The sequence below is a fragment of the Semicossyphus pulcher genome, unplaced genomic scaffold, assembly GCF_022749685.1.
Source record: "Semicossyphus pulcher isolate SPU_LCO1_2020_fin unplaced genomic scaffold, fSemPul1.0.p SCAF_30, whole genome shotgun sequence".
Classification (NCBI taxonomy): Eukaryota; Metazoa; Chordata; class Actinopteri; order Labriformes; family Labridae; genus Semicossyphus; species Semicossyphus pulcher.
The window spans coordinates 2231812-2252500 of record NW_027211705.1 but is presented as its reverse complement, the minus strand read 5'-3'; the positions used below and the strand labels follow the sequence as shown (position 1 = coordinate 2252500).

The 20689-nt window shown below is 45.5% G+C and overlaps 2 protein-coding genes across 2 annotated transcripts in view; one reads left to right on the top strand and one right to left on the bottom strand.

Annotated features, from left to right (window-relative positions):
* Positions 1-5766, bottom strand: part of LOC138606724 (synaptotagmin-11-like) — a 12366-nt gene extending 6600 nt beyond the window's left edge. Inside the window, exons 1-2 of the mRNA XM_069679153.1 lie at positions 5514-5766; positions 1-158 (exon numbers count right to left, since the gene is read on the bottom strand). The exon at positions 1-158 is cut by the window's left edge and continues 777 nt beyond it. Coding sequence (XP_069535254.1) covers positions 1-158; positions 5514-5547 — 192 coding nt within the window. The 5' untranslated portion in view covers positions 5548-5766. The remainder of the gene's footprint in view (positions 159-5513) is intronic.
* Positions 5767-7609: 1843 nt separating this feature from the next.
* On the top strand, positions 7610-15640 carry LOC138606701 (methyltransferase-like protein 27). The gene is made up of 7 exons (XM_069679123.1): positions 7610-7773; positions 9618-9673; positions 10415-10551; positions 11276-11404; positions 11730-11865; positions 14099-14191; positions 15411-15640. The coding sequence occupies exons 1-7, from the start codon at positions 7610-7612 to the stop codon at positions 15638-15640; spliced, it is 945 nt and encodes a 314-aa protein (XP_069535224.1).
* The last annotated feature ends 5049 nt before the right edge of the window (positions 15641-20689 follow it).

Sequence of the window (20689 nt, the reverse complement as noted above, 5' to 3'; positions counted from 1 at the left end):
GGGGTCTTCGGCATCACAGTAACGGTCGCCGTGCAGCTTGTAGCGTCCAGAGATGCGCAGGTAACGGCGCTGACAGAAAGACCAGAGCAGAACCAGAACCACCACCACCAGGACCAGAACACCGGCCCCCAGGAAGCCCGCCAGGACCGGGGACATGGCTGAGACACAGAGGGGGGGGGGGGGGGGGGAGGTGTTAGAACAGGAACACACTGAGATTTAACAACCGGACATGTTTATGTGACACACGACTCATATTCTTTGTGACACGTGAAACTGCTTGTTTCTGTCATAACCATGTAACCGTGCTGCGTTCAGGTCACACCTCAGTTTGTGTAACTCACAGTTCGCCTGTAATACCAACATGGAGGACGATGATACACCACAGTGATTCTCTTTAGACAGAATCTAAATCTGTTCAGCAGAGGGGAAATCTCCCACAATGCAACTGGCTGAGGCTGCTGGGGCTACTCAGAGACAAGAGTCAGGGTCCGTGCTGACTCAGGGAGGATGACATCATCCTTTTAACACAGTGACATCACCTTTAAAAACAGAGTGGTGTCGTGTCGGTGATCCTGAGGTGTGTGTGAGGAGGAGGAGGAGGAGGTGGGGGGTAGATTGTGAGAGAAGGGCGGGGTGAAGCAGCAGCAGGAGGAGTCTGTGGAGGTCTTTGTTCGCTGCGTACAGAGGAGCATTGTTGTCCTGATCTAATCTGTCCCATGAGGGGGGCACGCACACACACACACACACACACACGCACACACTGCTCAGGGGTTATTATGGGCTGTGTTTTTGCAGTTAAGGTTGAACTGGCCTGTCTTCTTGTGTCTCTGTGACAGCTGCAGCTCCACCTGCAGCCTCCTCACACAGATAACTCAGCTGGTCATGTTCTACCTGTACAGCACAAACAGTATGCACATCCTGGCTTCATACAGCTTCAGCTGTGCTGTAACACACTAAGACAATGAGCATCACGTTTTGTGCAGCATCACCCAGCTCTTGGTTTTAGCCGAGCTGTAACTGTATTTGATAATTGCAAGAAGCCTGTCACCTGACTGCTGAGCGCTGCATTCACTTGTTAGAAGCAAAGGAAGGTCAGTCCCTTCGGTCCGCAGAGTCCCTTTCACCTTTCATTCATGATGATGACTATATGGACTTTGTTGATGTTGATGACCCCCTGCTCACTGTCAGCACCTGAGGCTGTGTGTCGGCTCTTCCTGACTCCGCCCCCTCCTGTCTCGATCGTTGCATGTGTTGTATAAACTCTCAGATGTGCGTCGCTTTGGACACTTTGTAATTGTCTTTTTTAAAACCCTGAGAACAGTTTTAAAAGAGAGGTCAAAGATCACACACATCTTAAAGAGCGAGCGGCTGATCATAAACTAGCATGCCTCCCATTCTGTCCATCAAACCAACTAGCAAACTAACAGCTTCACTTCCTGTTGTTGTCAGTGTCCGTGCAGACTCCAGCTGATGTCATGTTTTGGAAAGAGCTGAAAGAGCTCGCTGCCTAGCAACACACACACACACACACACACACGCACACGCACGCACGCACACACACACACTCTCTGAGCTGAGTTACATTCAGGACAAACTGACAGAAACACTACGTATCACATAAAGTTTCCTGTCTTTCTATCCTGGGTGAGAGTCAACAGGAAGTCACTTCTGAAACAACTCACTCAGTCGTCACTTTGGAATTTTTTTTCACAATTTCTTAAAGGGCTAGTTTGCCAATTTTCAACCTCATGCTATTATCATCATGCTGTGATGAGGAGCGAATGCCATTATGGTGGAAAAAGAGGAGGCCAGCGAGCTCGCTAAACTACACTTCCACAATGTCGGACGCCGCCTCCGATGTCACGTCTCGTTCAGAATCGTCAGGTTGGAAATGTCGACTGCAGACTGAAGATGTTTCAGACGATCCACCGATCGTTCTCCTCGTGTTTCAGATTCAGGGGCGGCTGTGGCTCAGTGGTAGAGTCGGTCGTCTTTCAATCGGAAGGTCGGAGGTTCGATCCCCAGCTCCCTCAGTCTACATGTCGAAGTGTCCTTGGGCAACACACTGAACCCCGAATTGCTCCCGGTGGCATAGCTAACGGGTATGGGAATGTGATGACTGATTGACAGTTGGGCACTTTACGTAGCAGCCTCTGCCATCATGGGTGAATGTGTGAATGTGACATGTAGTGTAAAAGCAGCTTTGAGTGGTCGCAGAGACTAGAGAAGCGCTTTATAAGTACAGTCCATTTAGCATTCTGTCCCGCTCTGAGCCGTCGCCTGCAGAGAAGCGGTAGTATTTCACTCCAGCGTCTCTCGCTGGGCCGCTCCTTTCAGAGGCACAATGCATGCTGGGTGTTGTAGGAATGTAGAATGGGCGAAACCAAAAGCTGTTTGTACAACTTTCTCCACAGACTGAATGAGATTAAAGCAGAGTGTAGACAAGCTGTGTATTAAACTCTGAATGTGATCGAGAAGTCAGAGAATAAATCAGTTCATTCTGTTTTCTAGCAGCTGGCTGCCTGCAGCCTGCAGCCTGCAGCTGGCTGCCTGCAGCCTGCAGCCTGCAGCCTGAGCTTCAGGTATCTAAGAGGATTTTACCGGTCAGCTGCAGGAGGCTCCGTTATACACTGAGATTTAATGGTTGGAGAATACAGGCAGTTCTTACAGGAAGACAGCAGGTCTGGAATCAGTGGTCAGGCTGACAGGGAGACAAACATGAACAGGTGTGTTGTAGTCTCTGCAGGTGAATCACTGAGTCTCTCCGTCACCTCAACAATAACCACGCTCAGACTCTGCTCCTGCACACTGCACACAGCAACACATACAGATAGATACTAACCTGACCTGACAGTTTCTAACATGAAGCTGTGTCTGTCTGCAGGTGACGGTTTACATCATTAATATCATTCATCTTTATAATGATTAATGAGCGATCGTCACAGTCGTACAGTGACGAGCTGTGATGCTGTCGCACGTCCACAGCTGCTGTTCTGTCCTCACTGACGCCTCCACAGATAGATACATGTTGTGAATTCATCTGTCACACTGACCGTTTAGTTAACATGATTATAATCCATCTTTAGTGCTGACGTGCAGACTGTCTGCTGCTGGAGCTGCATCTGACTGTCTGCTGCATCTGACTGTCTGCTGGAGCTGCATCTGACTGTCTGCTGCTGGAGCTGCATCTGACTGTCTGCTGCATCTGACTGTCTGCTGGAGCTGCATCTGACTGTCTGCTGCTGGAGCTGCATCTGACTGTCTGCTGCTGGAGCTGCATCTGACTGTCTGCTGGAGCTGCATCTGACTGTCTGCTGGAGCTGCATCTGACTGTCTGCTGCATCTGACTGTCTGCTGCATCTGACTGTCTGCTGCATCTGACTGTCTGCTGGAGCTGCATCTGACTGTCTGCTGCATCTGACTGTCTGCTGCTGGAGCTGCATCTGACTGTCTGCTGGAGCTGCATCTGACTGTCTGCTGCTGGAGCTGCATCTGACTGTCTGCTGCTGGAGCTGCATCTGACTGTCTGCTGCTGGAGCTGCATCTGACTGTCTGCTGGAGCTGCATCTAACTGTCTGCTGGAGCTGCATCTGACTGTCTGCTGCTGGAGCTGCATCTGACTGTCTGCTGGAGCTGCATCTGACTGTCTGCTGGAGCTGCATCTGACTGTCTGCTGGAGCTGCATCTGACTGTCTGCTGGAGCTGCATCTGACTGTCTGCTGGAGCTGCATCTGACTGTCTGCTACTGGAGCTGCATCTGACTGTCTGCTGGAGCTGCATCTGACTGTCTGCTGGAGCTGCATCTGACTGTCTGCTGGAGCTGCATCAGATTCACGGAAGAAGAAACACAGTGTGTATCTGCAGACTGAGCTGTTATTTATCAATATATTTTACAGCCATTAGTTTCCTGTTCCTCCCTCTGTGCTCTGTCTGTGTTTCCTCCTGCAGATCAATAAAGTTTTTATGTTAGTTTAAGAAAATATCTTAAATCTGAGAAAGAAAAAGATTAAACTCCAACACAGATCTTATGTTTATACGTATTTATTGTCACCTTTATTAATTGTGTTTTATGAACATTTTAGTGTTCAAACCTGTATTTTATTATATTAGTATAATAACCTTCTGTAAGTCACTGGTTTCTCTGCAGAGCTGTAACTAATGATATTTATATCTGAGTACTTGATGAAGCTGCTGATGGTACGGGTTTAAACAAAGAGAGACTTCTGACCTTTGTGCTGCTTATGAAACAGAGTCAAAACTCGACCTTTAACCTCAACCTGTAGCTCTTACACTTATTCTATGTATTTTACATTTTAACTTTTGTTAATTTATTACAATTTGCTACACCACTTACAACATGTCGTGTCTTTTTACTTCACTGTATCTTACCCACATGTAAATGATCTAATTCCATTGATTGGGACATTTTAGGGTTCGCGGTCTTTGTGTTATTTTCTGTTGTTTCCTGATTGACTGGATGTTGTTGTGTTGTCTCCTTTAACGAGCTCGTCAGTATTAACAAAGGTGAACAACGTCCACAGAGACGTCGTTAAACACTGTATCATTTAAAATATCAATTTAACACAGATTAAGAGCCAACGATGCGACAGGACTCAAGATTATTGGATATCAAATGATCAGAGACCCTGATATAAACTGTTTACACACGACATAAGGTTATCTCTATATCATGTGACAGCACGTGTGTGTGTGTGTGTGTGTGTGTGTGTGTGTGTGTGTGTGTGTGACAGGTTCATTCAGTAGGATGAAATTGATCAGAGACTGTTTTCCTTTTCAGGCAGATCTATAAAAACATTATCAGCTTGAGTTGGGGATGATTGATTCATCATATATAATCAATCCACTATATAATTAATCGATTTATTGTTTGATCAGTGCAGAGTGTTTACAGCTTCCCATCAATATACAGACATGACGTCACCCCTACCCAGCCCGAGTGGCACGCGCACGCATACTGAGGCCCACGAGAGCGAGGTAGACGGTGCGTAGGAGCACGAGACCGCCCTGTTTGACGCGTCTATCTGGATGATGTTATTTTTTCTGGTTCAGATTCATCACAGCTTTTCGATAACGTGACACTGAACACGCCCTCTGAACTCTGTACTAACCTTCATTTTCAGGAATAAAAGGGGTTAACATGTCATGATATCCATCGATCCCGGCCTCTCTGCGGTGACACAATCCCGGTTAAAGAGATTCAAATATCAATAATGATCATGAGTGTAAATCTGAGAGAAAGAAAATCATCTTATTTTGGGATTTAAACGGAGAAAGGTCGGAATAAAATAAAACAATAACTGGGGGCATCACAACGCTTCATTCACTGGGTGTAGACAACACGTCAGGATGACACAGGACATTTAGGTGTAATAAAGCTGGTAAATAGGTTATGAAACAATGTAAAATCATCATAGAAGCAGACCGAGTCTTTTTGATGAGCTATTTTAACGGTAAACAGCGATGAGATGAAGCAGAACGGGCCTGGCTCTCACCGTAGGCGGGTCCCAGCTCGATCATGTCCGCCATTTTGTGGATGAGGGCAGGATGCGGTGCTGACGGAGCGGGGAGAAGAGCACAGAGATGGAGAAGACACCGACTGACGACCGCCCGCGTTTACTTCACATCCATAGAGAGGCGACGAGCAGGAAATCACCGAAAACAAGCCGTCGATCCGGGGGGTAAAGTCTGCATATGTCCGCTGACGGAGCCGTCGTCCGCTCGGTGGGTCGCTGTCTCTTCGCTGCTCGGCTCGGTGCACAGTGATGCTCGCGCGAGGATGCAGGGAGGCTGCGCGGAGGAGCTCGCGATGAGACTGGACAAAGATCCTCTATTTAAGAGGATGGACAGAAAACATATTAAGTCAGGATGATAATTTCTTATTGTTTCTAGCTTTCTGATCCAGTTAATCGGATCGGTTTTTTGTTTTTTGCTAAGATAGTTCAATACATACAAACATACATACATACATACATATATATATATACACATGTATTTGACGATGATGTGTCCGTTTGTTCTTTCCTTATGGTCTACATATTGTTTTTCTGCACTTGCGCAAATGTCTTTGTGGTGAATAATCCATTTACTGTAGTTGAACATGGTTTTTATTTGTCCTTGAATTAAAAGCTATCTGATGTACTTGGATTACAAATATAAGGAAAACATCAGACCGCGCCAGCTTTGGTTTCCTAAAAAGGCGAGCAGAGTGAGACATCACTCCATCATCCTCTTCAGTAGACTGGTCCTCGCGGGAGTGGAGGCCCCGCCCCCTGTTCTGCGTCACCACAGTGTTAGGTAATCAACAGGAATTGTACTTGTATGTACATAAACTGCTGCAGCTGATAGAGGAAACGATTTGAACAGGAAGTGTATTATTTAGTTATTTAAATTCAGATTGAAGCTGGTTTTAAATTAAAATCTTAACGATTGTTTAATAACTTGAATAACTGTGATGTCTGATCTCTGTCTTCACTGCTCCTTTGCTTCCTCATTGACCTTCTATGAAGCTGCACACCTTCACTCCTCTCTGTCTCTGTCCCTTGTAAGTTTCCACTGCATTAGCACAATTAAATATAAGGACAAATCAACAAAGCACCACCTGTACTGACCCAACCTGTCAGCATGCTAACAGTTAGCTGTCAGTTAGCCAGCAGTCAGCAGATCAGTGGACAGAAACTCTACTTCAGCTCTGTTGGATCTGAACCACTGACTGTATCTAAAGATGGACGACGTGTCTCACCTCCTCTGTTTACAACGGTAAAGCCAAAATTTGAGGCTTTATGACCTATGCTGCAGCCAGCCAGCAGGGGGCAGTAGAGATGTTCATTTTAGGGGCGCTGTCATGTCGGCCATCTTTCTAAACAGACTCTTGCAGCTGTAGAGCACCCTGCTAAAAATGAGTGAGTAAGTAAATACAGCTGTTATATAAGTACGACTAAATGACAAGATAAAGTGACATGTTATCGGTAATAGCAGCAACTTTTTAGAGGGAATTGATAAGACAGTATGCTATGAGGTCTAAGGAAAGTGGCAATAAATACAGTATGGTATATTACAGTTTATATTTAACGTAGTGTGGTTTGGAACACAGATGTAATATAATTATAATATAATATATAATACTGTTTTTACACTGTTATTACTGTTATTACACTGTTTTTTATTCTATTATTACACTGTTATTACACTGTTTTTATACTGTTATTACTGTTATTACACTTTTTTTATACTGTTATTACACTGTTATTACACTGTTTTATACTGTTATTACTGTTATTACACTGTTTTTTATTCTATTATTACACTGTTATTACACTGTTTTTTTATTCTATTATTACACTGTTATTACACTGTTTTTATACTGTTATTACTGTTATTACACTTTTTTTATACTGTTATTACACTGTTTTTATACTGTTATTACACTGTTATTACACTGTTTTTATACTGTTATTACACTGTTTCTTATACTGTTATTACACTGTTTTTATACAGTTATTACACTGTTATTACACTGTGTCTCAGTCTGCTGCTGAAGGAGCTGCTTAAGGCCCCCACAGTCTCATGCAGGGGGTGAGAGGGGTTGGAGATGGAGTCCAGAGGACAGTCCAGGACAGAACTGGCCCTCCTGACCTGTCAGTCTCTTCCTGTCCCTCTCTGTGCTCCCTCCTCCCCAGTAGACCACTGCATAAAAGACTGCAAACACCACTACAGAGTCCTGCACACCCCAAAGGACCTCAGTCTCCTCAGCAGGTGCAGACGACTTTGGCCCTTCTTGTACAGGACGTCTGTGTTGTGTGACCAGTCCAATTTGTTATTGAGGTGAACACCCAGGTGTTTGTATGTTTCCACCCCCTCCACCTTAGCTGCGTAACATAAAGACCCTGAGGCAGACTGAAGACGACAGTCGGGATGAACCTGCTCCCCTCACTGCAGAGACACCCACCCACTCATCTGCTTCTTACCTGGACTCATTCTCACACAGGCGACCACAAATTGTTCTCATACTCTCACATAAGGCTGCATTTTTTTAAGTCCTCCTCCCTCTCACCATCTGCTCACAGAGCTCCTGAATCAAGAGACCTGATTGGTCAGTAGGTGGTGTTCAGTTCAGGTGGATCTCCAACATCACCTGCTCCGAAGCAGGTCAGGTGTTAAGCATCAGTTACCATGGTGATCTACCCAGAAAATCAGTGAACCACCTTCGTCCTTCGTAGCACTGAGAACTCGGAGTTAACCCTGAAGTTACCTCGATAACACACTAAGTCATACTCAGTCACTATATAAACCGTAAATCTGATCCAAGCTGGATCCCTGCTGACATGAGCTGAAACAGCTCCCCTTTCTTTGGACACAAACCGGTTCAAGTCGTTTCCCTGTTTTTCTCTCTGGTCGTCTCCTCCGGGGCAGACCTGCCTTAGCATCTTTTGGTGCTTCTTCTTCTGCTTCTTCTTCTTCTTTTATTTCCGGCAGACTCGGCACGTTGTGTGCATTGCTGCCTCCCACCAGTGTGGAGACGGTAGTCACTCTGACACTTTAATTAGGCCTTATTCTGGGGTATAGACCGGAGTGTTTTCAGGAAGCATATTACTGCATTGGCTCTCTCTTTCTCTCTGAACTCCATCTCCTAGTATTGTTCTCTTTGGTAAGTGCAATGAATAGCTCCCTCCTTCCTCCTGCATAAAGTGGACAGTGTATCACAATGTGAGGGACTCCACAATGATCACAGCAGCCACCGCTGTGTTCCCCCACTGGTGCCAAGCCACTGGCTAGTCCACAGTGTCCCAGTCTCAGTCTTGTCATCTTGATGTCATCTCTCTGTGGGATACTGACTCTGTTCCCAGCACCAGCTGATGGAATAATGTTGTACAGTTTCCTCCCTCTGTTGTCTGAACCCCACTCCTGCTGCCATTCAGCCTTTCACTGATGATGCTGCGACACTCCAGTCTGCCAAAAGACACCTCCATCTCCACCCTATCCCCTCCTACACTTGCCCTAGCAACTCTATCTGCAACCTCATTCCCCTCAACCCCAACATGTGTCGGCATCCACAAGAAACCCACACTACAACCCCCCCTCTCCAGTTTAAAAACGGGCATTAATATTTCCACAACTACGTCAACTACGTCCCTCCTTTGACTTTTTAATGGACAAGTCGACATCCGGCTCCGGCCACAGCCAGTGTGGAATAGGTGGCCAGCATACGGAGGCTGATACTTCCCTTTCATTTAATCCAGTCTCCTCCATCTCCCAACATTCTCTCAGCAACGAGCTTGATGGAAGAGCTGCCCCAAAACTTTTAGATTTAACCTAAACCACCAATTTAAAGCCAATTTTGCACGCCGCAGCTTTAGTGGAGCCTCCCGTTTCCACCAACAGCCACAGAACAGAACCACATCTAACTTACCCAGTGTAGACTGAGCTGCTGAACCATATGCACGGCATCCATCATCACAAACCGTTCTTATCATCAGCATCATGTTCCTATCTGCACCTCAGGATATGAATTTACTTACATTTTACAAACATGTTCTTTGAACGTCAACTTTTCATCCATCAAACACCAAGACACTTAAAGACCCTGACTCTCTCCACAGGCTCCCCCGACACCTCAAGGCCCTGACTGCTGATATTCCTTTTCCTGGGTTGCAAGGTGAGTGTGAGTGCGGGGGTGGACTGAACCATTCAGCGGACAAGGGAGGGGTGAGGGGCCCCAGAGAGAGACTCCACGCTTTTTCTACAGAGACAAAGATTCTGTGTTTATACATTCAGCCAGTTTTCACCGAATCATGTCAGTAATAACTTAGAGAGAAGAGAAAACTATGAACAAAAACTCTGTGGTCCCTTCAGGCCCATGGAGGGCCCTCCCCCCATTAGGGCCCTGGGTGGAAAGGCCCATCCCCCCTAACGGCCATGAGTACAGTGTGTGCAGCCGTGGAGGAGGCAGATGTGAGGCAAAGGCACAAAGAGCTGGTTCAAGGCAGGCTGGAAGCTAAGTGAGGGACAGTGACAGGAACTGTGTGTGTGTGTGTGTGTGTGTGTGTGTGTGTGTGTGTGTGTGTGTGTGTGTGTGATCCTCCACCTTTGCTGTCCTCCACAGCGTGTGCAGCAGTTCCAGTGACAGGACGTCCAGGTGAGGAAAGAGAGCTCCCTCCAGCTGGTTTGTTTCGCTCACTCTTCTGCTCGTATAAAAACATGTGACAGGCGGCCTGAACACTTCCTGTCTGGCTCTGTCCAGAGAGAGGGACACAGATTGAGATGGAGCTGCTGAGTTTGATTTCATATGTGTATAATAGTATAAACAGTGACCTTCAGGTACAAATGAAGTTGAACTTTAGTAACCTCTACCTGTCAGCGTGTGTCATGTTAGGAACATGTGCCTCCTGTCCTGCAGGTTGGAAGTCCTCCCTCATCATGTCAGGCGGCAGCAGGAATGTGGACGATGTGAAGACCTTCCTTCAGTGCTGGGACGGCTTCGACTCACAGCAGACGACGAACTTCTACGGCCGCTGGGCCCAGACTTACGAGCAGGTCAGAGGTCAAAATCTCATCACATCTGATGGAGACTTTAAGTGTACGACTTAATAAACCCCGCTCAGTGCCACGAGCTCTCTCACCCTGATGTCTCTCTGAGCGGTACACATCATGTTTAGAGGGTGTGTAATGATCTGCTTAAAGCCACATTTTGATCATCAACACAGATACAGCTCTGACAACAATTCACCATATTCACATGGCGGCCATCTTTAAAATGTTATTATAAGACTTTAGGCTGCTCCTCTACTCTGTTTCTCAAATCTCCTAAACGTAAGAAATCTGACAAACGTCATCACTCCGTCTTTAACCGATCGATCGTTTGCTGAAATCCAAGCATTGATATTTAATAGCTCATTAGCTGCTAATAGAAAACAGCTAATGTTAGCGTTCTAACGTTCCTAACATAACATTACTCCTCAAAAGTAATTCCTAGCTAACGATGTTAGCATTCAACCATTTTCAAGCTAACATTACAGTTTGATAAAGTTACAAGATACAACAGGAAGGTGTAAACTCTTAGCTAACAGAAAGGTTAGCTGTCATTAGCTAATGGGCGACCATGTGTGACATGTCGTCACGTGTCCCTCCAGGTTTTGGCTCCAGGTGGTCGTTAGCTGATCAGAGGTGAAGCAGTGAAATGATCACAGTTTGTCTGATTCTTAAAGATGATGCAACATGAAAACACGTCTGTAAAAACTTTATCATGTTACATGAACAGGACTCAGAGATGATTAACTACAGGGCTCCACAACTGGTGGTGGATTTCCTGAATGCAAACTTCCCTGGGAGCCGTGAGGACGCTCGGGTTCTGGACGTGGCCTGTGGATCTGGACTGGTCGCCAAACTGGTGAGAAAAACATTTCTTTCTTTAGAGTAAACATCAGGGATTTTTGGATGACAGAACTAAACGATTGTTTTACGTTTAGAAGAAATCTGATTGTACAGTTTAAGTCTCTCAGTCAGTCTTCCTGAACCTCTTATCTGAGCTGTCCTGCTCACCTGTTGATTGTCAGCTTACCTGGTTTGGACTTTGTACCTTTATAAATAATCCCTGAAATGTTTCTGTCTGGCTCCCTGCAGTGAGGTGGTTCCCTGCTGCCTCTCACTCACCTGTCTGGCTCTCCTCAGACACAGAGTCAGTGTTCACGCTTCCTCTCTTCTTGTGTGTACAGATGTCTGAGCTGGGCTTCAGGCACTTTGTGGGAGTGGACGGCAGTGAAGGCATGCTGGAACTAGCTGCTAAGACCGGCCTGTACCAGTACCTCAGTCTGGCCTTACTGGGAACACAACCACTGCCTGCACAGACTGGTACACCACACACACACACACACACACACACACTTCATACACACTCTGACCTCTCACATCGGACACATCCAATGAAGTGACTGGCGAGGTCTCAAATGCACGACTGAACACGGAGTGGTCAGGTAAAAAGGCAGGCAGAGTATTTAGTCATCAGACTTAAATAGAATAAGAATAAAAAACATGTTAATCATGCAAAATATGTACAACAGGTGTGATTAAAAACTGTGCAGGTGTGCAGGATATTAGTGAGTGCATAAACATTAAAACTAGTGCAGTGTACAGACAGTATAGAAGTCCAGTGTGCGGTGTGTTACCTGCTGTGTCACCTTAACATTAGATACTTGGGAAGTTTCAAATTGATGGTTTCCATAACAAGCATTTTGGTTCATTAATGAATCTTTCTTCAACAGCTGTAGATCACTGAACGAGTTAAAGACAGGTGAGAGAGAACACAGAAACCATGTGATGAAGCAAGGCCTGCATGAGGAGGTGTACCGGACACCAGGAAAACATTTCAGTTCTCCAGCTTCTTCCACAGGAAACCGTGCCCATAAAAGGCTCAGACACCCCCTCCTCTGTTAGAGACACAAGGTCAAGCTTGGAGGAGGTCATAGAGTCAGAGATTAGACGTGACTTATTGCACTGGGACCTGATGTTAAACACAGCTAGCTTTAGGTTTGTTGGAGCAGGGGCTAGGATACGAGGTCACCCTTTATCTAATCTTTACCTTGAAACTGGAGTTATTGTACTCGTGAGGAATGTTCTCACCCCGGGCCTCAGGCCACTCAGGGACAGGTTTGGTGTAGCAGCAGCAGACACTGATAGCAGATGCCCTGGTACTGTTCAAGGACTTAGAAGCCAATAGTCTGGGTGTGGGCTGAGGCGGTGGCCCAATTTGGGGGTTGAGGAGGGAGGGACAGGACACCTGGAGGGCTTTGGGGGTCCCGTTAGCCTGGGGGATGTTGGTAGTTGAAGTAAGGGTGATAACAATACCCGTGACCTGGCAATGCTGCGGGTGTGGATCATTTTAATCCCAGACTTCATCAAGTCCTCCATGTGGCTGGGGAATTTAAGAGGTGAGGCAGGGGAGGGAATAGATACTAGAGATCTGACGAGAGCGAGGATCCATGCATGTTTAGGTGGCGCCCTTTCCTTTGAAGAGGTCGTCACGTTCCCAGGACAGGTTGAAGTTATCAATGAAGTTTATTCTTGAGACTCACAGGCATTCGACAGCCACGTACATCAGTGAGAGCAGGCGGCTGAATGTGTTCATCCTTCTGTCAGTAGTTGGGAGCGGCCCGCTGATGAATGACTGTATGTGCAGCTGATCGAGTGTCTCAGAAAGTTTAGACACATCTTGTTTTAAGAGTTCTGTTTCCTGGCGTCAGCTGCTCCCACATGCACAATCATTTGCTTGACTCGTGGGGGGTTCGACAGGAGAGCAGTGTAGTCATATCAGTGACCATGGCACTCAGCTGCATGTGACGATCCTTTGATTGTTTATCTCTCTCCTTCACCTCTGGCACAGATTCTCCGTCCCTGTTCGCCTCGGCCTCCGTCTGTGTGCCACGCTTAACGTCACATTTCTTTTGTGAGGTTGGTTTTAGTCCCTGTTTCTCATTCATAACAGTGCTGCTCATTCACACTGAGCTCAGACAGCAGTTGTGTACGGCAGGTCACATCGCTGTGTCCCACACACCTCCAGGTTGACCTCTGGTCCTATGATTAGTGGTATTTTCAGTGTTCTGGTTAGCCCCAGACTTAGCTAACGTACACACTGGTTGCTATGGGGAGTCTCATGAAGGTGAAAAAAATCTTCACCTGGAGTACGGCAACCTCCTGTATTTGTCGTGGTGAATCAGTCGGACAGATGTCTTTGCTGTGTCTGTGTTACTTTAGGTATCAGCAAAACAATGTGAGCAATGCAGAGAGCAAGCAGCAAAGCGTGTACACTGTGAGAAAGCAGGAAGCAAAGGTTCTCATGCAGGACGACACGACGGAGAGAATCATCACTAATGTTCACCTGTTCTTGACTGAAGTATCCTGGGACAAGGGTTAGGGTCCGCCTCCTGTCAGACTAGTCCATCATAGTTTCTTTCTGTGTTGACCTCCAGCAGGTGGACAGCTCCACCTGGTGGATTGTGAACACATGAGTTTGGTGTTGTTGGGACTCGATCAGCCTTTCAGACAGAGCACCCTCACGCCTCCTCCCCCTCCTCCTCTCTGCTTTCAGGTGTGTTTGATGTGGTGTTAATCGTTGGGGCCTTACGTCACGAGCATGTTCCCGTCAGCGTCATCAGGGAGCTCTGGCAAGCCACCAAACCAGGTAGGCCGCACCTGAGCATGAACGGAGGTTGTATAACCGAGCAGAATAATGAATGAATGATTACCCTTCATGTGTGTCACTGACGTACCTGTTTGATGTTGATGGAAGAGAAGAAGCACACAGGTTTTTATGCGCAGGTTCAGTCCCCAACATCTCGTCTGTGCGCTCTGTTTCAGTTGAACGATGAGCTCGTGTTGAGCGCAGGCTTTGTTTTGTCGGTCAAATGAACCCTCACAACGACAGAGGGGTCCTGGCCTGCACAGCGGAGCCGCTGTTTGCTCCACTGTCTGCTGTGCTGAAAATGTGTGTTTAACAAAGAGTCAAACACGCAGATGATGAACTGTTACACGTGATAACTGCTCCGTCTGAAATCATGTCTGCATTTCCTTTCTGGTGTAAACACTGACGCTGGCATTAATCTGATCGGATGTTTTGTATTGATGGTTGATTTAATTCGCCCCGGGATGAGATGCACCATACTGGACTTTTTGCTGATATGTCAGGCGCACGTTTTTATCCACCTGATCAAGAGTCCCCTGTCGTGGAGATCGTGCCTGCTCTTACTGTCGTGCTGTCAGGTTAGCATGTAATGCATTCTGTCTCGGTCATGGCTTGGTATTTGATTTAATCCTGTTCTTGTTGCTAAGTTTGTGTTTCTTCGGTGTTTCATTGTTGCAATCATTTCCTGTTTGGCTTTGTCACCTGGTCTCCCGTGTTGATCCACTTCCTGCCTTTGTGTGTTTCCCGCTCGCTCAGCTGCTCACTTGATCATCTTGTTGTTACTCGTGATTTCTTTTGTTTCTCTGTATTTTTGGACTTTGTAGGTTTTTTGTTCACATTGTTTGTTGCATTTTAAAGTAAATATGTCTGCATATGTCTGTCCTCTCCCCTTTTGGCAGGTAATAAGATCATAACAGAGCTTTTTAAAATGTGCACATTCACTGAGCAATATAAGAAAAGTTCTTAAACTGAGACTGTGTCCAACCTGCCATATTTGTCTGTCTGTAACATCACGGAGCGTTTAGGCAGAATGAAGAAGTGTTTTATGACGTTATGTCGATGTGTCATGTTCAAGCCATAATCCGCAGACACCGATAGCACATTGATAATATCGTGGATCCGACCCACAGGGATTGTAAGCTTCACTGAACTCTAATATAACCTCTTTGAGTCTCTCAGAGGAGATGATGTGGATAATTACACCTGTCCTTTCCTCCAGGCGGCTACGTCTGCATGTCGAGAGTGGACCCAAAGTCTGAGCCTGGAGACAAATACAAGACGTCTATGGAGCGAGAGCTGCAGCTGATGGAGGAGGAGGCTCTGTGGACTCGTGTAGCGACAGGAGAGATGAACAATTACATGATGGATATTTCCAAAATCTACAAAGAAAAGGAGAATGAGCAGTACCTGGCTGGGACCATGTACCTGTACAGGAAGTCCCTTAATTAGACAGAATTTGTTCAAGGTACGGAGGTCAGGAGGTCAGGAGGTCAGGAGAGGTTGAGATAGTTTTAAGAAAAACGCTGTGAAAATGTGAAACAAGAAATAATTTCACTAAATAAAGTGATTTTTAAACACTTTGCATGGTTATGTTGTGTTTCCTATCAAACATATCTAAAACAAAATACCTGCAGAGAACAGAGAGTGAAAGGGTTAACTGTTGTTCTTCATCAGAAGCATCCAGGGTCAGAGACTGTATGATAATGTAACATCACACACACACACAAGATGTTCATGTAAATAAACGTCTGTAAGTCTCTCTCTCTCTCTGAATGAGGTAACACATGGTGACTGAGCCTGTGGCCCACTGATGAAAGCCTTTCATCTGCAGTATATAGTATTATTATGGGCTGGGTGTCTGTGGCGGCGCCCAGTTAGTGACGCGTTTTCCATCAGCCAGCAGTGGTTGGTCTGCCAGAGAGGGTAGGCGGAGCTAAGCGGCTGCTTTTCCGCTCTCTGCAAGTGTTGCGAGTAAACAGTAATCTACTATGGCTGAACAAACAAAGAAAAGATGGATGACTACAGATACAACTTCAACAAGAAGTGAAAATCCAAAGAAGAAGAAACAAACTCGACGCTCAGATGAAGCAAACAGTCTGAAAAGGAAAGCGACCGTCAGCCAGGAAAATCAGGAGTTACAACCGGAGCCGACCGTGGACGTCTGGTTACCTGAGACGCCTTTTATCGCCATCAGGTGCCGCCAAAGAGAACAAAACTTTAAACACACATATTGACTTTAACATGATGGAGATGAAAATGGGCTTGGCGTCCTACCTGCTGTAGCAGGGCTGAGACACTGCTCCGTCTGTTTACGCTGATTTGGGAAGCTGTGATTGGCTCATACGCGTCCAACCACTTTAAGAGCAATTGCAGGCTGTAGACTCGAGTGAATCAATGTGTAAGAAAATGATTCAGAAATATAAAATATAATCTTATATTTGTGCATCAAAACAGACGACGGACCACAGGCTGATAATTATGAGCCTGTTCCATCAGAGAGAGCAGGAACAGCCGCAGGAGAGACAGTGAGCTGTAGTGTGACGAGAACCAGTGTATACCTGGGCAGGTGATATCAGCTTTGTGTTGCCTTCTACATACTTTGTTTGACAGGTGCTTGTGTGTCCCGTCCTGACGTCCTGTCTCTCCACCTGGACAAAACACCCAGGCACTAAAGCTCGCTCCGCTCCTCTTCCTGTCAGGAGAGCGATGGGCTCGATGTCCCGTTAGAACTGGTGAAATTCAGTGTTAGACTACTGAAATAATATCTACACAAACGAAACGACCGCTCAGACTCACCACCACCTACCTCGGACACGGCGAGTCCCTCTTGTCACGTGATTTGACAGCTTTACTGCAAACGGCCACTTGAGCCCTCGTGTCTGTAAATAATACGAAGTCAAGGATTCACTTTTTCCACATTTTAGACTGAGCATTCATGTGGTAGAAACTGTTGTGTGACAGTTATAAGAGATCGAACGTCCGCCCAAAGCTGTGCATGAAGGAGGGATCGCAGTGTTGAATGGGTAACAGAAGCCCACGGTGCTGTCAGGTGTTTCAGGTGTATGACAGACATGGCTTCACAAACGCTCACTGGATCAGTTTTATCTTCTTCATAGATGGTAAAAAACATCAAACCGAGTCTGATGAAGCCGCAAAATGATTCCTTAAATATAACATGTCAAACATCCAGAAACAACACAAGTTCATGCAAAGGTCCAACTTTATAATAATAATAACCTTTATGTATAGAGCACTTTTCAAAATCGAAGTTACACAGTGTTTTACAGAGGCAGCAAAGCAAAACAAACAGGTCATAAAATCAAAGGCAGATATTTAAATAACAAAAGAACTCTGATTCCTTTAAAATTCCTTGAAATGAATTATTAAAATTAAACTAAAAGTCACGTAAAAGTACGTCTTAAGAAGGGCCTTAAAAGAGATCACTGATTCAGCTGACCTGACCTCCTCGGGCAGGTCGTTCCAGAGCTTCGGCGCCCTCACAGCAAACGCTCTGACCCCCTTAGTTTTCAGTCTGGCATTTGGTACACACCGAGCGCCCGAGCATCTCAGCGTACGTGTCGGCTCGTACAGTTCTAAAAGGTCTGAGATGCTGGGAGAAAGGCCATGGAGAGACTTCTAAGTAATCAGTAAGATCTTTAAATCAGTTCTAAAACATACTGGGAGCCAGTGTAAAGATGCCACAACAGGAGTGATGTGGTCGTATTTTTGGTTCTGGTTAAAGCCTGCCAGCTGAGTTCTGTACAGTTTGAAGTCGATCAATGGATCTTTGACTCAGGCAGGTAAAAAGGCTGTTACGGTAATCGAGGCGTGATGATATAAAAGCATGTCAAATCGTCTCTGTGTCTTTAAAAGTTAAAATAGAACAAATTTTTGAAATATTTCGTAGCTGATAAAAACATGATTGTACACGCTTTGTTGTGTGCTGCTCAAAGCTTCAATTACTGATGTGATCCAGTAAGGGACCAGCAGATGGCAGTATTTGCTTTACATCGATATTTGATGTACCTGTAGTGTGATAAATAATACAGTGATGAGAGAATCAGGGGGTCATGTTTCTGTCACTGCAGAAGCTGCTCTTAACTGAAACACACACACACACACAAACACACACGCACACACACACGCATGCATGCATGCACACGCACACGCACACGCACACACACACACACACTTACCAACCCGACCAACAGGGGACTCTCATTCCACAATGACCAAGCGGGGACGTCTGTTTGTGGTCATTCAAAATAATTAAAAATAGACTCTCTTAAAGCAATTCTTACCTTTCTGGCATGTCCCTCAGCACTTAGTTAAAATTTGAACAAGAACAACTCCGCCTCCCTTCAAAGTCCCACCCTCTTCCCCCTGCCTGACCTCTGACGCTCCCCTCCCTCCCTCCCTCCTCCTCCATGCATCCCTGACGCGTGCGGTGAGAGAAGTAGCGCGAGTGAAACGGGTAGAGATGTCAACTCTCGTTCACTTCAGTGACCCGGATCTTCGAATCTCGGTCAGCTGAACGATTCGTTCATTACATTCGTTCACCAGGTCGTTCAGTGACATTTCCGGTTTACCCGTAACTCACTCACTCTCACTCGTTCACGAACAATACGGCTCCCATTGCATTACTGGTCTACTTGGCCCAACTTGCCCATTACAAAACCTTCTGACATTATAATTTCTAAATAAATAAATAAACATAGTTTAGTTTGTGTTCATCTGTCAGTGGTTTACACATCTGTGAATTGACCTGTATACACAGATGCACCTAATTGGGTCGCTCGCTTCGTTCAATGAACGAGAATGGTCTTCGTTCAGTGAACGAGAGCGAGGGAGAGACAGAGAGAGAGAGACGATCGGTCAAGCGATACGTTCAGTAGTTCTCCTAACCAATGATGGTGATTTGATACATTAGATGTGATACAAACAGCCCTCCTCTGAAACGCAATTGGCTCGTGCTAACATCAATCAGTCTGGTTTCCTAAAACAAGAAGTGGGGAGCCGCGAGCGGAGCCAAGTGAACGAAAGGAACGACTTTGATGCATGAAAGTGAACGGATCATTCCGTTCACTGAAAAGATTCGTTCTTTTTGAACGAATCGTTCAGGACCGAAACATCTCTAGAAACGGGTCAATGGAGTCGGAGTCAGAGTCAGAGGCACAGGTAAGTGAAAACTAACCAACAGTAATTAAATAATATTCAATTCTGCATGTGGTATAAAATAAAATTCCCTCCCTCGTAACGTTTAGTTACCTTTTGTAGTCTGACGAACTACCAACGTTACTATCGTAATTATAGCATTTCATCGCCTGTTTGTTTACAGTGAGATTCGTCGTTTTTCAGCAGAATTAATATTTTCTTGCTGTCATAACGTCTTACCTTGCCTGAATTGTCCCGGTAACGTTTGTCATTAAATTAGGAGCAGTACAAGCAGTTTTGTTTACAGGTTAACTTTGTTGAGAACCTGTTTTGTCAGCTAACGGTAGCTAACGGTAGCTAACTTTAGCCCTCGTTCAGACGTTTAGCTTCAACATTTTTTTCTTTTAACTTTGTTATATAGTCACAAAGTAAAAGGCTCTTTCTTTTTTTTAAATTGTGGTGCTTCTTGGAGGAGAGTGTGTTTGGAGATCCCGACTACGTTCCGGATCTTCAGAGGCAGGGGCCGACAGCAGCAGTTTACAGCAGGAACCAGCACAGGAGGTGTAAGAGCCCCGAGAAGGGCAGGTCCTTCCAGGGGCTGCCAGGGTAGAAGCAGCAGGGCCGTGGGGTGATGCGGAGTGGGGAATCTGCTGAGGAGAGGCCCAGAACCACCAGACCAGCTGCCCCAAGATCCACAACAAGAGCCAGTCGGAGGGCACGTGGACCTGCTGTACTCAGTCCTGACGATCTCATCCGAGTCCAGCAGTTCATATAGTTTTGTATTTTTTCTTCTTCACGTTGTTCAATAAAACCTTGCATTGTATAATTGCCTTTGTCGTTTACTCACATAACGTAATGTTTATTATGCTTTACTTCCATTATGCCCCTTTTTTCATATTCCCACTTCATCTGAATGAACTGCAGTGAATTACTAAAATCCACTTTTTAGAAAAACATTTATTATTATACACAGTTTATCTTTTTTTTTTTTTTTACAGCTGTCTTCTATAAGAAATTAGTTATTTGGTCCCAATAAAAAAGCAAATAAATAACATAAGGCACTTGCAAGATTACTGTTTAGTAATGCAAACAAATCTTTTAGATGTAACATTCAGCTCTTCATGAGTTCCAGGGGTACCAAGTCTTGGCTGGTGCTGGATGTCCTCCATTACGGTGAGAGTGGTGTACCTTGACAAAGAGTAAAAAAAAAATAGAAACGTGACACAGGATATAAATTGCATAAACTCAAACAGGCTAGATTTTATATAGATCTTAGGCTGCTTTGGCACAGAGTGATGTTATCACAATGTACAGTAAGTGGAGCAAGTGTATGTATCAACTTCT